Source organism: Mandrillus leucophaeus, unplaced genomic scaffold, assembly GCF_000951045.1.
Source record: "Mandrillus leucophaeus isolate KB7577 unplaced genomic scaffold, Mleu.le_1.0 Scaffold35, whole genome shotgun sequence".
Lineage (NCBI taxonomy): Eukaryota > Metazoa > Chordata > Mammalia > Primates > Cercopithecidae > Mandrillus > Mandrillus leucophaeus.
This window is the reverse complement of record NW_012103698.1, coordinates 559,697-578,488: the sequence shown is the minus strand read 5'-3', so window position 1 is coordinate 578,488 and position 18,792 is coordinate 559,697. Positions and strand designations below refer to the sequence as shown.

The following is an 18,792-nucleotide window of genomic DNA, read 5'->3' as shown; positions in this document are numbered from 1 at the left end:
TGCCCATCAAAGAGCGGATAAACTGCGACATATCTATATATACACACATATATACACATACACATACATATACACACAAACACACATATATGTATATATATACACACACGTACACACACACACACACACACACACACACACACACACACAGAGGATGGAATACTACTCAGCCATAAAAAAGGAATGAATTAACGGCATTTGCAGCAACCTGGGTGAGACTGGAGACTATTATTCTAAGTGAAGTAAATCAGGAATGGAAAACCAGACATTATATGTTCTCACTGATATGTGGGAGCTAAGCTATGAGGACTCAAAGGCATAAGAATGATAAAATGGACTTTGGGTACTTTGAGGGAAGGGTGGGTGGGGGAAGAGGGACAAAAGACTACAAATAGGATGCGGTGTATACTGCTGGGGTGATGGGTGCATCAAAAATCTCACAAATCACCACTAAAGAACTTGCTCATATAACCAAACACCACCTGTACCCCAATAACCTAGGGAAAAAAGTATTGACAAGGATGTGGAGAAGCCCTTGTGCATTGTTGGAGAATACACAAAATGGGGCAGCTGCTACAGAAAACAATATGGTGGTTCCTCAAGAAATTAGAAATAGAATTCCCATATGATCCAGCAATTCCACTTGTGGGCATGTACCCAAAAGAACCGAAAGCAAAGACTTGAATGGACTTTTGTGGATCCATGTTCATAAGAGCATTATTCACAATAGCAGAAGGTGGAAGAAACCCGAGTGTCCACTGACAAGATGAACAGGCAAACAAAATATAGTGTGTGTGTGTGTATATATACTGTATACAGTACAATACTGTACATATATGTGTATACACATATATATACACACACACCACATATACCATATACATATACATGTCATATAGTTGATAAAATATGGATAAACTTTGAGGACATATATGTTAAGTGAAATAAACCAGTCACAAACAGACAAATACTGCATGATCTCACTTGTATGAGATATCTAAAATAGTCAAGCTCTTAGAAAGTAGAATTGGTGGTTGCCAGGGGATAGAGGGAGGGGAAAAGGGGGAATTGTTCAATGGATATAAAGTTTCAGTTTTGCAAGACAGAAAAGTTCTAGAGATCTGTTGCATGACAAGATAGTTAATACTAGTATATGGTACATCTAGAAAAAGATTAAAATGATAAATTTTATGTTACGTAGATTTTACCACCATTAAAATTTTTATTGATTGACTGGAGATGGGGTCTCACTCTGTTGTTCAGGCTGGAAGGCAGTGGTGTGATCAAAGCTCACTACAGCCTTGAACTCCCAGGCTCAGCCTCCTAAGTAGCTGGGACTGCAGGAATCCAACAAAAATAACCTTTCTTAATGATCAAAAAATACACGGGTGGGAGTAGATCAACTGAAGGGAGGCAGTGTTTTCAAAAGAGACGGGCATTTCTTTCCTATTCTCTTCCCCACACTCCCAATTCTGATTTCCTAGGCTTGGGTTGGCATGTCTACTCCGAAAAAAAAAAATTCTTTCCAAGTGATTTCTAATAGGTTACCTTTATCCTCACACTATAGCTGAAAGCACAGAACTACAAGTGTGTATCTTTAAGGATTTATAAAACAGACTAACTGCAACACAGTTTCTTCTAGCCAAAGAGTACATTTTTCACCTTAATTGGATGTACAACATTATCTCATGTCCTATTTTACTTTTTGAATAATCATTTATTAAAAAGCTTTTCTTGCAATCACCATCACCTTATGGAGCCTTGGGATCCCAAAACAAGACAACCTATCAGTAGATAGATTAGCTGTAGCTACAGGCCTTCTCCACTTTGACTGCAGAGGAGAGCAGTAACAGGAAGAAATGCTAGGAGGAGATAGGGCAAACACTGGGAGACACAGATCTTTCCATTCCATATGAAAACCGACAAAGCACAGCCCCACGCTTTCGCAAGTCAATTCTCCTGGGACACCAGTTTATCCTACCGGTATGTATCTTTTCAGAGTCCTAAGATCATGACAGCTCACAGTAATCCTACCACAATAATAGACCTTATTATCTACCAAGATTTTCTCTTATAATCTGCAATATTAACCTTGTACATAAGACGGCAAAAATGTGACCCAGGAGCCGGGTGCAGTGGCTCACACCTGTAATCCCAGCACTTTGGAAGGCCAAGGCGGGCAAATCACCTGAGCCCAGGAGTTCAAGACAAGTGTGGGCAACATAGTGAGACCCTGTCTCTTAAAAAAAAAATTATTTTTTTAAAAATATGAACTTAAAAAGAGCACCATTACATCTTTAAATTTTTTCTTGAATGCCTGTTTCTTTCTTTTATTAATATTTTTTGAGATGGAATTTTGTTCATTGTTGCCCAGGCTGGAGTGCAATGGAATGATCTCGGCTCACTGCAACCTCCACCTCCTGGGTTCAAGTGATTCTCCCGCCTCAGTCTCCCCAGTCGCTGGAATTACAGGCATGCACTACCACACCTGGCTAATTTTGTATTTCTAGTAGAGACAGGGTTTCTCCATGTTGGTCAGGCTGGTCAAGAACTCCTGACCTCAGGAGATCCGCCTGCTCAGCCTCCCAAACTGCTGGGATTACAGGTGTGGGCCACCGTGCCCGGCCTTTGAATGACTGTTTCTTTTATAAGAACAGTAGAGAATAATTCTTTGAAGGCAGATTCTATCTAATTCATCTTGGTATTTCCTCAAAGAGCTTTAATAAATGTTTAGTGAACTCACTTAGAGTTCACTAAAAGTGTGTATCTTTAAGGGTTTGTAAAACAGACTAACTGTTTTATACATTTTAAGAAAATCTTTGATAAACTATTATTTACCCGGGGGAGGAGGTTGAGAGAAGGAAATAGAGTTTGATCAGTATGAGGTTATTATCATAGGACAGCTGAAGAAAACAAACATAACAGTTTTCTAAAACTATTCGATGGGTTGTCATCTGAAAGCAAAAGAAGAGCTTTTCTGGTTTGTTCTATAAGAAATTAGTCAGAAAACACATGGAGACAGATTTTGGCTGAAAACAGGAAAAAAAGTTTTCTAAGAATCAGAGTTGTCCAACAAGCAAAGCAGTCAGAGAAACAAACTTTCTAAGTGCTAAAAGCACAAGTTAGAGGACCAGCGATATTGTGCTCTCAATATAAGGATGGCCAGTTTCACTGGTTTTTCACTATTTCCTATCTTACATCTTTTTTTTTTTTTTTTTTGAGACAGAATCTCGCTCTGTTGCCCAGGCTGGAGTGCAGTGGTGCGATCTCGGTTCACTGCAACCTCCCCCTCCCAGGTTCAAGCAATTCTCCTGCCTCAGCCTCCTGAGTAGCTGGGATTACAGGCATGTGCCACTACGCCCGGCTAATTTTGTATTTTTAGTAGAGATGGTGTTTCACCATGTTGGCAAGACTAGTCTCCTGACCTCAGGTGATCAGCCTGCCTAAGCCTCCCCAAGTACTGGAATTACAAGCGTGAGCCACGACACCCGGCCCTATCTTACAACTTTACCATCAAACAGGGTCCTACCAGGAGAAAAACAAAAGGCTCCATTTTTCTCCTAAGAAGGATATTTAAAGATTGTCTTTTAAGGTCTTTGTGATTACAGCCAGCTAGTGTTTTCTGAATGAGACAGGGTATAAATATATATTTAATAATTGTTGTGAAAATCTAACATCCCAAGTAGATTTTACTTTGTACAACTAGTACTGTAGTTGAAAATCATAAGCCTGATTAACCTTTAAAGTTCCTTCTATGACCTATAACTACAGCGTAGCAATAGTGATACAGGTATTGACATCTGACTAAACCCGGTATCATTCTGAAGGACTAAAAAATGTTTGCTAAATACCCCATTTCACTTTCTTCTATTATTTTCTGTCTTCTTTTCCTATCTCTATTGTTTTTGCCTTTTCTTTCTTTGCCCACTTTTCTCTTTCTTCCTCTGATTGGTTCTCCTTTCCTATTCTCTTCCTTACCTTTTTTTCTTCAACTTTTAATTTCCAGGGTCCATGTGCAGGGTGTGCAGGTTTGTTACGTAGGTAAACGTGTGCCATGGTTGTCTGCTGCAGAGATCAACCCATCACCTAGGTATTAAGTCCAGGATCCATTAGCAATTCTTCCTGATACTCTCTCCCGCCTCGATCTCCCTGACAGGCCCCAGTGTGTGTTGCTCCCCATCAAGTGGCCATGTGTTCTCATCATTCAGCTCCACTACAAGTGAGAGCATGCATGTTTGGTTTACTTTTCCTGAGTTAGTTTGCTGAGGATAACGGCTTCCAGCTCCATCCACAGCCCTGCAAAAGACATGATCTTGTTCCTTTTTATGGCTGCATTTCTCTAATGATCCATGATGTTGAGCTTTTATTCATGTTTGCTGCCTGCATGTATGTCTTCTTTTGAGAAGTGTCTGTTCATGTCTTTTGCCTACTTTTTGGTGAGGCTGTTGGTTTTTTTCTCGCAAATTTGTTTAAGTTCCTTGTAGACTGGGTAATAAACCTTCATCAGATGGACAGATTGCAAAAATGTTCTCTTATTCTGTAGGTTGTTCACTCTGATGATAGTTTCTTTTGCTGTGCAGAAGCTGTTTGGTTTAACTAGACCCATTTGTCAATTTTTGCTTTTGTTGCAATTGCTTTTGGTGTTTTTGTCATGAAATCTTTGCCCATGCCTATGTCCCGAATGGTACTGCCTAGATTTTTTTCTAGGGTTTATAGCTTGGGGTTTTACATTTAAGTCTTTAATCTATCTTGAGTTAATTTTTGTATAAGGTATAGGGAAGGGGTCCAGTTTCAATTTTCTGCATATGGCTAGCCAGTTATCCTAGCACCATTTGTTGAATAGGGAATCCTTTCCCCATTGCTTGTTTTTGTCATGTTTGTCAATAATCAGATGGTTCTAGGTGTGTGGTCTTATTTCTGAGTTCTCTATTCTGTTCCATTGGTCTATGTGTCTGTTTTTGTAGCAGTACCATGTTGTTTTGGTTACTATAGACTGGTAGCATAAAGTAGGGTAGCATGATGTCTCCAGCTTTTTCATTTTTGCTTAGGATTGTATTGGCTATTTAGGCTCTTTTTTGGTTCCATTTGAATTTTTAAGTAGTTTTTTCTAATTCTGTGAAGAACATTAATGGTAGTTTAATGGGAATAACATTGAACTTATAAATTACTTTGGGCAGTATGTTCATTTTCACAATGGTGATTCTTCCCATCTATGAAGATGGAATGTTTTTTCCCATTTGTTCGTGTCCTGTTGAGCAGGGGTTTGTAGTTCCCCTTGAAGAGGTCCTTCACTTCTCTTGTTAGCTGTATTCGTAGGTATTTTATTCTCTCTGTAGCAATTGTGAATGGGAGTTCATTCATGATTTGGCTCTCTGCTTGCCTGCTGTTGGTGTATAGGAATGCTTATTCTCTTCCTTTACTTTTGCCTGCTAAATCTTCATCTTTCTTGGGTTCTTTAAGGACTGCCTTACCTATCTCTCTTTTTCTCAGTCTTCTTAACTGTAAATAAATACAGCTTTCAACCATTCCTCTTAAAACTCACTCATACTCATGTTCTTCACTTCCTTACAATAAACCTAATTTCAGGAATCTATCAGCCAAAGAGTAGAACACACTTTTTAAAACACTTTAGAGTTGTATCAAATTATAAAGAATCTGGAAACACAGTCAATCTGAGACCAGTAATGATTAACATACATTTATCACCTCCACTTGACTATATGTAACTTATGAGGTCATCCAAAACTCAGAAGAAAACACAGTTCACATTTATATGCTGGTCATATCAGTAAATAACTGATCTTTTTAGCCTCTGAGCAAACAGAGACTTATTTATATACAAGAGAAATGTTGGAGAAAACATAGGCTGACTAAAATGTGGTCCTTGCACTGGAAGTATCAAAATCACCTAGGAACTTGTTAGAAATGAAGAACTACATACCCAATAGCAAACCTACTAGAAATCACCTGGGAACCTGTTAGAAATGAAGAACTGAACTGCATACCCCATAGCAAATAAGAATTTACATTTTGTTTTGTCTCAGTTTTTCTGTAGAGACAGAGTCTCGCTATGTTGGCCAGGTTGGTCTCAAATTCCTGGCCTCAAGCGATCCTCCTACCTCAGCCTCCCAAAGTGCTACAAGTACAGGCATGGGCCACAGCACCTGACCCCTAGAATCTGCATTTTTAATACGATCTATTCATGTGAACATTAAACTTTCAAGAGTGCCATTCTAACCAGAACTCTTTTTTTTTCTTTCTGAGACAGAGTCTCGCTCTGTCGCCCAGGCTGGAGTGCAGCGGCATGATCTCGGCTCACTGCAAGTTCCGCCTCCTGGGTTCACTCCATTCTTCTGCCTCAGCCTCCCAAGTAGCTGGGACTATAGGTGCCCGCCACCACGCCGGGCTAATTGTTTGTATTTTTAGTAGAGATGCAGTTTCACCATGTTAGCCAGGATGGCCTCAATCTCCTGACCTCATGATCTGCATGCCTTGGCTGCCCAAAGTGCTGATTACAGGTGTGAGCCACCGCGCCTGGCCACTAACCAGAATTCTTATGTACTCAGAATGAGTTACCAGTGTGCCAAGATATTGATACTCTTAGTTCTCCAGGTATAAACACAGGTTTATGAAATAGAGATAATAATATCAGTATCAATCTCAAAGAGTTGACTTATGGCTATAGGGCTTAAGTGAGATATTACATATAAAGTATACCATGTTTGACATATGTAAATACTTCGTAAATGTTAGCTATTATTAGCTGTTCACACCCTTTTGTTTTTTTCACTTCATTTGCTCTTTCATTAATGATTTGCGATCACATAAGCTACACATACGAAACACAGAGAAAGTTAACCACCTATTCTAACTCTATATTAAACCATGTGTTTTTTAAAAGTACATTAAAAACGAAAAAATTACATGACTAATGCCATGCTATTTCTTACTCTGGATTATACTGCACCCAAGGGCAAGGACGAGGTTGATATTCCTTTTATATACTCATATTATCTGAAGAACCCATTTTGCTCCAGATGGATGTTAAATAAACTGAGCCATAGAATTAATATTACTCTAAAAATAATTTAAATAAATCATGTTAAGACCTCAGAAATGATCAACTTTTCATAATTCATGCACTTATTCATTCATTCAATAAATAATTATAGGACCAGACTAAAGTTGAGATGACATTCTTACCTACACTTTGCCAAATAAATTCAGTAACTTTCTCTTTTTTTTTTTTTTTGAGATGGAGTCTCGCTCTGTTGCCCAGGCTGGAGTGCAGTGGCATGATCTTGGCTCACTGCAAGCTCCACCTCCCGGGTTCACGCCATTCTCCTGCCTCAGCCTCCCAAGTAGCTGGGACTATAGGTGCCTGCCACCACGTCCAGCTAAATTTTGTATTTTTAGTAGAGACGGGATTTCACCATGTTAGCCAGGATGGTCTCGATCTCCTGACCTCCTGATCCGCCCTCCTCGGCCTCCCAAAGTGCTGGGATTACAGACGTGAGCCATCACGCCCGCCCAAATTCAGTAACTTTCTAATTATTTAAAATAAAAGATGAAAGTTATAAACAGTTACCTAAAATTATGATACACACACACACAAAACTGAAGCTCTAACCAATTTCCCTAGGATGTAAGGAATAAATGGAGAGGATGGTCAGACCTAACACAATACTGAGCAAAGGCTTCAGTCAACACCTGGCTGCCAGGAAGCTTTTAGAAAACAGAAACGTAATTCAAAAGGAGACCACAAACCTCTTTGTCTATGGCAGTGGTATGCAACTGGGCCTCTGCAAGCTCACAGTCAAGAGCTCTTTGTAGGCTGTATATGACATGGTCATATGAATGGTGTTCATCATTGAAAAGGACACAATAGTATCTTTCATTTTTCTCCCTGTTAGAAAGAAAAAAAAAAAACAAAAACACATATTTGGATACTAATCAAATAAACAAAGGAAAAGTTAAAAAAAAAGACAAAATTAATATGTAACAGCTGTGTAGTTTCCTACCTGTAGAAAAGTAACACCAAAAAAGTAATATAGAATTTGGGTTTTTTTTGAAACAGGGTCTCACTCCGTCACCCAGGCTGGAGTGCAGTGACGCAACCTTGACTCACTGCAACCGCTCCCTCCCAGGCTCAAGCGATACTCCCACCTCAGCCTCCTAAGTATCTAAGACTGCAGGCACGTGTCACCACGCCCAGCTAACTTTTGTATTTTTTGTAGAGACGCTTCACCACATTCTCCAGGCTGGTTGCAAACTCCTGAGCTCAAGTAATCCGCCTGCTTCGACCTCCCAAAGTGCCAGGATTACAGGTGTGAGCCACCATGCCCGGCCCAGAATTTGATTTTAAGTGGTATAGTGCCATCACTTTTTAAAACCCTGATAAAGGTATTTCCTTTTCCATGTTTTTCCCCCAATTTTTCATATTACCTTCAAAAGTTTCAGTTTAGTGACTGTATGTTTTGGGGTTTTTTTGTTTTTTTGAGATGGAATCTCACTTTGTCACCCAGACTGGAGTACAGTGGCGTGATCTCAGCTCACTGCAATCTCCATCTCCTGGGTTTAAGTGATTCTCCTGTCTCAGCCTCCAGAGTAGCTGGGATTACAGGCGCCCACCACCATACCTGGCTAATTTTCGCATTTTTAGTAGAAACAAGGTTTTACCATGTTGGCCAAGCTGGTCTTGAACTCCTGACCTCAGGTGATCCGCCTGTCTCGGCCTGACTGTACATTTTTAATACTACCCTTAACTCTTGCTTATCTCCTATTCTGACAAAAGGAGACAGGCCTCAGGCTCAGAACCTTGAAGCAAGTAATAAAAAACAGACTTTATTGAATTTTTTTTTTTTTTTACCTTCTATTTAAGTGATACTGGTATTAATGTACATTTAAGTTAAAGTTTTAAAAAGTATACAGTATACTTAAGCACCAGCACTGCCATTTTGGCAACAGGACCTTAGACAGGCCACCTAATCTTTTAATCTTGCTGAGATGACAGTGCTTTTTCATCTCCAAATGGAACACAATATCTACATTTAAGAGTGTTATGAGGATTTCACAAGATAGTAAAAACAGCTGACATGGGCTACATATATGTTCAGGTTTTGTTTTGTTTTGTTTTTTGAGACTGAGTCTCGCTCTGTCGCCCAGGCTGGAGTGCAGTGGCGCCATCTCAGTTCACTGCAAGCTCTGCCTCCTGGGTTCATGCCATTCTCCTGCCTCAGCCTCCCAAGCAGCTGGGACCACAGGCGCCCGCCACCATGCCCAGCTAATTTTTATATTTTTAGTAGAGACAGGGTTTCACCATGCTAGCCAGGATGGTCTCGATCTCCTGACCTCATGATCCGCCCACCTCAGCCTCCCAAAGTGCTGGGATTACAGGTGTGAGCCACTGTGCCTGGCCTATGTTCCCAGTTTTAAACAATATATAACATACTTTTACAATACACTCAATTGATTCTCAAAACTCTGAGGGGCATATTTTCTCAGCCCTCGTTCATTTTAGAAAACAGAGACCTAAAGGGGTTAAAAGTCATGTGTGTCATGGTCACAATTCCATTAGGCAGTGAGAGGGCCTAGAACTCAGATGCGTGAACCCAAACTCAGATGCGTGAACCCAAGGACCCGTGCTACTCACATATACAATGACACTCAAGAAATCCTCCTTTTTTTGACGGGCAGATGGCTCATATTATGTTTATCAACATAAAGTGACTTATAAGGTTTAACTGACATTAACACCTGTTGGAAATTAACATATTTGTGGATACAGTTTGTCATAACATTTATTTCCACAACTGGTTTTTGGCCTAATAAGTCAAAATAGTACATTTAATAGTATATTTAATCTCTCTATTAATTAGAATTCTTACTTCTTTCTCCCTTTAAAACAAAACAAACAAAAATAGTCAGTAAACTCAAAGAATGACTATTTAGATTTGTGCTGCAATTATGTGAAAATCCTAATATTACACAGGTAGAAAAACTCTCACACAGCTGAAAGTTATCTTCATATCAGATCCAGAATTCCTTTATTGCATTTGTAAGTTAAGAGCAAATATTACTGTCACTGGAAGACTTATGGCTACCAGAAACTGCTGAGTTTTAGCTTAAAAAAAAAAAAAAAAGTTACATCCCTATAATTTCAATAATTCTAGATACCAAAGCACAGGGGAAAGGGCCATTTCCTCATTCCTATCAAACTTTTCTTGATCAGGACAAGAGCTAAAAACCTGGGCTACAGGGAGATATACTATTTCAAAGTCCCTATCTTTGTTCACGAACCTCCTGAGGAAACTGGACATTAGTCCAGGCCAGGATCAAACTGGGCAATTTATTTACCTAGTGCGATGACAGGCTGCTAGGTCCTTATAAACCATTTAGAACAAGACTCCAAAAATGTTGATATTTTTTTCCTAGAAATTCAAAGCTCCTGATAGACTATTCTTTTGGCTTAGCTTCTGGATGGTGCCTAGCAAAGTATATCATACAAACGGACATTCTGAAATATTCCCAAGAGATAAGTCACTAAGAATTTTTCCTAACAATAATTAGGCAGTAAATAACAAAAACAATTATCAAACACACATTTTACAATATAAATAACCATCACTAAAACCCGTTTCGTTTGACAGTTTGCCCCACCTTATCTGGAGTTCAGGAGGCAGTTCTTTTTCCTCTTCCCATATAGTCATTTCTACAACGTATTTTATCACTGAAGGGAATATTTTCCTGGCTTGGGCAATTACCTCTTCATTCAACGGACAGCGTGAATTCTATAAAAAAGCACAGAAAAACATACTGGTCAAGATTGCATACAAATAAATGGATAAGGAAGGTAATGTTAAGTTAAAATAATAACTTTGCTGAATTCATTACATCTTCCAGGAATGAATTCAGGTTGAGCTCAACAGGATTGCTATATATTTAGATCAGGTTAGCTTAACCCCTTGTGGCCGAGTTGGTGTTACTGATGACAAAAAGGAGGCAGAACCATGGAGTCTCCCCATTAGTGAAATACTCTCTTACAAATGTTCCTACCTGCCTTTCTGAGTAGCTAATTATGATGATATCACATAACAATTGTTTATCCCTTATAGCTTACCAAGACTTTTCTCACAACTTGTTTCCCCAGATCCTCCTGGCTACTCTCTAAGGCAGAACAGGTATTAATGACATCGAAAAGAAATGGAACCCAGCCAGTCACAGAGGGACAAATACCGTATGATTCTGCTCATATGAAGTATCTAAAGTAGTCATAATTATAGAAGCAGAAGATAGAAAGGTGGTTGCCAAGGGCTGGGGGTAGGCAGAAGGTTGTTTAGTGGGTATAGAGTTTCAGTGTCACAAGATGAAAAAGTTCTTAAGATCTGTTACACTACAAAGTGAATATACTTAACACTACTGAACTCTATATCTACACTACTGAACTATACTCTTAAAAACAGTTAAGATGATAAATTTAATGTCATGTGCTTAACCATAAAAAAAAAAGATAAGGAACTCATCTAAGATCACAGAGCTTATAAAGAGCAGAAACATGACTAAAATCTGGGTCTTTTGACTCCCACAAAAAAGCAATGTTCTTTTCATTACAGAACATTAATAAAAAGCTTGTTCGAGTCAATCAGTTATAAAATCCACTTGAATGCTCCATATCATAAGCCATTAGGGAATGCAAACCCAAATCACAATGAGATACCACTTCACGGCTACCTAGGTGGCTACAACAAAAAATGCACAAAACAGTAAGTATTGGCCAGGATGTAAAAAATAATGTAAAAAGATCAGCAAGATTGCAAGATTTTGTAACAAGATAATGCTACAAAAATTACTTGTATTTCCCTCCCACCTCAGCCTCCTGAGTAACTAAGACTACAGGCATGTGCTACCACACCTAGCTAATTTTTAAATTTTTGTAGAGATGGAGTCTCCTGGCCTCAAGTGATCCACCCACTTCAGCCTCCCAAAGTGCTGGGATTACAGGAGTGAGCCACTGCACCCAGCCACCATAATAAGCTTTTTATATGATATAAAATGAAGTACATAGTTTTAACATCTAAAAATCAATCAATGTAATACACCATACAAATAGAATAAAAAATAACTCTTTATGGATTCTTTAGGATTTTTCATATACAAAATCACTGTTGCCCAGGTTGGTCTCTAACTCCTGGCCTCAAATAAGCCTCCTGCCTGGGTCTCCCAAAGTGCTGGGATTATAGGCGTGAGCCACCAGTTGTGTGTATTTTATGGCCGAAGATGTGTATATTTTATGGTTGTAATTGATAAAATAGCCTAGTGTCTACAAAATCATGTCCTCTGCAAACAGAGCTAGTTTTACTTCTCCCTTTCCAACGTGGATGCCTTTTAACTACTTTTCTTCCCTAAATTCCTTGGTAGAATCTCCAATACAATATTGAACAGATATAGCAAAAGCAGACATCCTTGTCTTGTTTCTCACTTCAAGGGGAAAACATCCAGTTTCAGCATTAACTATGATATTAACTGTGAGTTTTTCACAGATGTCCTTTATCAGAACAACTATGAAAAAGGTTGAGGAAGTTCCCTTCTATTCTCAGTTTGCTGAAATATTTTTATCATGAAAGGCTATTGGATTTTGTCAAATGTTTTTGCTACACCTACTGAGATGATAATGTGGTTTTTATTCTGTTTATATGGTGTATTACATTGATTGGCTTTCAAGTGTTAAAACTATATACTTCATTGTATATCATATGAAAAGCTTATTATGCTGGCTGGGTGTGGAGGCTCACACCTGTAATCCCAGCACTTTGGGAGGCTGAGGCAGGTGAATCATTTGAATCCAGGAGTTTGAATCGGCCTAGCCAACATTACGAAACCCCATCTCTACTAAAAATATAAAATAAGCTGCATGTGGTGGTGCGTGCCTGTAATCCCAGCTACTTAGGAAGGTGAGACATGAGAATTGCTTGAACCCAGGAGGTGGAGTTACAATGAGCTGAGATCACGCCACTACACTCCAGCCTGGGCGACTATGTCTCAAAAAAAAAAAAAAAAAAAAAGCTTATTATGCCATATCACTTCCTTATTAATGATGATGTTAATATTAATGACTGATTTCAGGTGATGACAGTACGACAACTCCATTGTAAAATTTGTTTTTTCCCCTTATGACTAGCGAATAATCAATAATTTAGAAATAAGTAAATATTGTTCCTCATCAACCTAAGTCTTAAGAATTTTAGCATCCTTGTCTGAATCAAATATTTCCTTACGGTCGACAAAATGTTGATTTTTCTAGTTCTATCATTCCTTCTCTATTAGCTAGCATTTCTCCAGAAAGAAAAGCTTTTCCTAATGAACTAGAGATACTTGGTTACCATGAAATACAATTCTTATTGAAAAGGCAGGATAAATGCTTACTTCACTCTCTTTACCAATTTTAATAGTAAGAAATTGACAGTACAGCTACTTGTCATTGTGACAAACAGGTTTTACTTCATCTAGCTCTCATTTAGGTTTCATTAGGAACTCATGGATTTTTATATATTCAATGTGATTCAATCAATTATATTGGTTATTTATTGTTTTTTCTTTTGATGCTTCAATTATCCAAGTAAGGTCAATGTGAACCTTTTCAAGCTGGGTCCTACGTTCTTTTGCATGAGCTTATACTTTCCCTGACCCAGACCTGGAACCAGGTATTTCTGACAACAAGTGTCATTGCTTTAAGAGCAGAATGGTACTTAAAAGATCAACATACGTGCCCTACAGGTGTTTGCTGTTTTAGGGATATCCACAACAGTTTAAAGAGCACAAAAACGATATTCCTTGAAGTTGTGAAATAATTCATCTATAAAACTTTTGAACATGGCATTCTGGGGCAAGTACTTTTTTGTGACAATTTTCTGAACTTCTTCAACGTAACTGACCAAGTTTTCTCTCTGCTTTTGAATAAAAATATTGTACTCTATACTATCTGATAAGATAATCCATTTTCAAGTGTAATTGCACAAAATCATTAAAAGAGTATTTTATAATCCTTGTGATTCCTTCTGTATCTGTGATTCTATGGTTATTTCCCTATTCTCATTTCTAATTGTCTATATCTGGGCTTGCTCAAACTTTTTATTTCCTTGACTGGGATGTATCTATTTAATCTAATTGACATGTTCTTTAAGAAAAGCAATTACTGTATATATCAGCTCTACTAATTCACTATATGCTACTCTTATCTATTAATAATTACTTCCTTTTGTTCATTTAGGCTTACACGCTGTGTACTATTTTTATTTTTGAGATACAGTCTCACTCTGTCACCCAGGATGGAGTGCAGTGGCATGATCTTGGCTCACTGCAACCTCCACCTCCCAGGTTCAAGTGATTCTCGTGCCTCAGACCCCCGAGTAGCTGGGATTACAGGCATGTGCCACCACACCTGGCTAATTTTTGTATTTTTAGTAGAGATAGCGTTTCACCATGTTGGCCAGGCTGGTCTCGAACTCCTGACCTCAGGTGATCCACCCGCCTCAGCCTCCCAAAGTGCTGGGATTACAGGCGTGAGCCACAGCACCCGACCTGTGCACTCTTATGTATCAAGTTGATTACTTAACAAAACATTTTCCGATTTCATCTTTTCATTGTAAATTTATTCTCTCTAATTTAGAGACATTATCAAATCCTTAACTTCTCTGGAGCTAGAAAAAAAAATCTCCTTACAGCTAAATATGAGAATAAAAATATCAGGGTTCTAACCGGAATCTATACACATAACATTTATTCTTATCTAACCTCAGCAAACTTAAAATAGTTAACAATTTTTAACACAATAGCATTCTTACCTCTTTTATAGTACCTGCTCTTCCAGGTTCATGATTTACACAAAAAGGGCCAGTTTTCCATGCCTCTGTGTCTCCACAGTCACAGAACCCTCCTCCAGTAGAAGTATGCATCTGATAAAGCAAAAATGAGTTTGTCCTGATTTCAAACATTTTACTAAGCATGAAGAATGATAAAGATGACTCAAATAATAAATGCTCACCAATACTCCAACCTGAATTGAGTTCAATGTAATACTAACTGGATGTAACAAAAACCATTTTTGATTAGCTACCTAAAAATCAAACCAACAAACCAAAAACTTCCAAATCCTGAATACTTCATCATAACAAAAATGAACGGCCAAAATTGATAAGCTTTTGAAACATAACTCTAATTTTTAAATAATAGTTGTTTAAATTTTGACTAATGGAGAAGAATAGATTGCGAAGTGTACAAAAATAATCTATACAACACCTAGAATTTTTGAGTGATAAGATTTTTCTTTTTGAGATGGAGTTTCACTCTTGTTGTCCAGGCTAGAGTGCAATGGTGCGATCTTGGCTCACCGCAACCTCTGCCTCCCGGGTTCAAGCAATTCTCCTGCCTCAGCCTCCCAAGTGGCTGGGACTACAGGCACGCGTCACCACGCCTGGCTAATTTTGTGTTTTTAGTAGAGATGGGATTTCTCTATGTTGGTCAAGCTGGTCTCGAACTCCCGACCTCAGGTGATCCGCCCGCCTCGGCCTCCCAAAGTGCTGGGATTACAGGCTTCAGCCACCACGCCCAGCTTGATAAGATTTTTTTAAATTAAACAAACTTAAAAAAAACTCATTATGATGATACTTACATAGTACTTAAGAAATGTATAAAGTATTTTAATTTACACTAATGTCCCATAGCAACTAAAATGTATTTATAAACTTTATCCTTTCAGTGTTGCTGAAAAAAAATTATCTAAAGTGTACTACCTCAGGCAGAGGATGATGGCAACAACTTGATTTTGAATCCTCCCCCAAACTTCCTCCAAAACATAAAGAGAAAAAAGAGAACACTAAAACCACACATTATCCATACTTTTAGCATTTACTAGGAGACAAAAAATATATATATGTATATATATTATGTCTTTAAAGACTCCATAAAGAAGTGCAGAGGTACAGAGGACTTAGAAGAAACTCTGAAACACAGAAAAAAATCACCCCCAAAAGAGAAAGCCCAATGCTAAGGGATGAAACCTAAACACGAGTTGGGACTTGATTGACCAGGAAAGTGAGCAGGACCAGAGGTGGCAACCTCAGAGAAGCAGTACTTTTGGAAGAAAATCAAATACATTTTTACAAAGTGGAAACCCCTAAAGACATGGCAATGAAGGAAAAAGGGATATAAGAGAAAATTTTATAGAAATGAGAGAGAAACAAGACATGCCAAACCCATCCCTTCACATTGCCACCACCAACATCATCAACAAAAAAAGAAATTGCACAGAAAACGGAAGAACTGACAGAGGAGAGCACTTGTGACCCTTGAGCATGAAATGAGAAAGAATAGGAAAAAGCAGCCCATATTCACATAAACATGTAAAAATTAAAAGAGGAAGGGGCAAAAAATTCAAATAAGAGCCAAAAGCCAATCACAAAGCTAAAGAAAACTATAACACAATGCTCCAAACTCAATTACATAGAGTCAAACAAGCATTTGGTGATTATGACTTGAATCAGATTAAAACACCTTTTATCAGAAACAGAAAAACTGGCCAGGCACAGTGGCTCATGCCTGTAATCCCAATGCTTTCGGAGGCTGAAGTGGGAGGATCACTAGAGGCCAAGAGTTTGAGATCAGCCTGAGCAATACAGCAAGATCCCATTTCTACAAAAAAATTAAAAATTAGCCAGGTGTGGTGGCATGCACCTGTAGTAAATAATACAAAAACTAAGAACAGAAATAGACAAAAAAGTAGGAATAAATGAGACTTAACTGAACTCAGAAAAAAAAAAAATACAAGAAAATGAGAAAATCATATCCATATTTTGGACACATTACAAAGTGTCCAAAATATAGGCTCAAATGAAAAGTTAATGAATAACATTGAAGCAAAGCAGGAATACAAGAGAATGAAAATGAGATGAAGTAAAAAGTAGGATCAGAGAAAAAGTCATTGAAATGGGGGACAGGCATAAGAAAGCCACCATAACTGGAGTCACTGAAGAAACAAATCAAAACAACGGAACACCGCTAACATTTAAAACTATAGACCAGGCACAGCGGCTCATGCCTGTAATCCTAACACCTTGGGAGGCCAAGGCAGGAGGACTGTTTTAGCCCAGAAGTTTGAGACCAACCTGGGCAACACAGTAAAACCTCGTCTCAGTTAAAAAAAAAATCAAATTAAATTAAAATTTAAAAATAAATTAAAAATAAAGACTATAAACTAAGAAAACTTTCTGGAAATAAAGAACACCTGAATCTGTACACTAAAAGGGCCCATGAATTCTTGAGTGACTGATCAACTCCAAAATACATCCTAGCAAAACTATCTGACTTTAAAGATAAAAGTCCTGAGGGCGGCCAGGCAAGGTGGCTCATGCCTGTAATCCCGGCACTTTGGGAGGCCAAGGCAGGCGGATCACGAGGTCAGGATATCAAGACCATCCTGGTTAACACGGTGAAACCCTGTCTCTACTAAAAATACAAAAAATTAGCCAGGCATGGTGATGGGCCCCTGTAGTCCCAGCTACTCGGGAGGCTGAGGCAGGAGAATGGCTTGAACCCGGGGGGTGGAGCTTGCAGTGAGCCGAGATCACGCCACTGCACTCCAGCCTGGGCAACAGAGGGAGACTCCGTACAAAAAAATAAATAAAGTCCTGAGGACATTCAGGCAAAAGATGAGATATAATGACAAGAAAATCTGACTGGCATTAGACTTCTCAGTAACAACATATGAAACAAAACAATAGCTGAGTAGTACTTTGAAGTAAAGAAAATGCAAACTAAGGATATTATTTCCAGCCAAGCTATAAAGGTCTGATCTTGAACGCATCAGGACTCAGGGAACACTACACATGTGCCCTTCTTGAGGCGTCTATTTGAGCAAGAATCAGCAAACTTTCTGTATAAAGGACCAAACAATAAGCATTTTAGGTTTTGCAAGCCACATAGTCTCTGTCAAATTACTCAATGCTACTGCTGTATTGCAGAAGCAGCCACAGATAATACAAAAATGAATAAGCATGGCTTTGCTGCAATAAAACTTTATTTACAGGCACTGAAATTTTAATTTCATATAATTTTAATGCATCATGAAACATTTTTTAAAACTAACCATCTAAAAATACAAAAACATTCTCAGCTGTTTGAGGCCATACAAAAATAGTGAGCCAGATCTGACCCACAGGCTGTGGTTGATCATTCCCTTCCACCATCATCCCCCAGCCACTAGCAACCACTGATCTTTTTATTGCCTCCACAGTTCTGTTTTTTCCAAAATGTCATACAGTTGGAATCATACAGTAAGTAGCCTTTTCAGAATTGTTGCTTTCATTTATCAATATGTACTTAAGATCCCACCATGTGTTTTCATGATTTGATAGCTCCTTTCTTTATAGCACTAAGCAATATTCCATTGTATGTATGTACCACAGTTTCTCCATTCACCTACTGAAGGACATCTTGGTTGCTTCCAAATTTTGGGAAATATGAAGAAAGCTGCTATAAAACATTCACTGGCCGGGCACGGTGGCTCACACCTGTAATCCTAGCAATTTGGGAGGCCGAGAGGGGTGGATCACTTGAGGTCAAGAGTTTGAGACCAGCCTAACATGGTGAAACCTCATCTCTACTAAAAATACAATCATTAGCTGGGCATGGTGGTACACATCTGTAATCCCAGCTACCTGGGAGGCTGAGGAAGGAGAATTGCATGAACCCAGGAGGCGGAGGTTGCAGTGAGCCAAGATTGCGCCACTGCACACCAGC

The 18,792-nt window shown here is 38.7% G+C and overlaps 1 protein-coding gene across 1 annotated transcript in view; it reads right to left on the bottom strand.

The window, feature by feature from the left end:
• UBR1 (ubiquitin protein ligase E3 component n-recognin 1) overlaps positions 1-18,792 on the bottom strand; it is a 160,279-nt gene that overhangs the window by 115,748 nt on the left and 25,739 nt on the right. The window contains exons 4-6 of the mRNA XM_011989223.1: positions 14,841-14,951; positions 10,660-10,790; positions 7,768-7,906 (exon numbers count right to left, since the gene is read on the bottom strand). Of these exons, the coding sequence (XP_011844613.1) occupies positions 7,768-7,906; positions 10,660-10,790; positions 14,841-14,951 (381 nt within the window). The remainder of the gene's footprint in view (positions 1-7,767; positions 7,907-10,659; positions 10,791-14,840; positions 14,952-18,792) is intronic.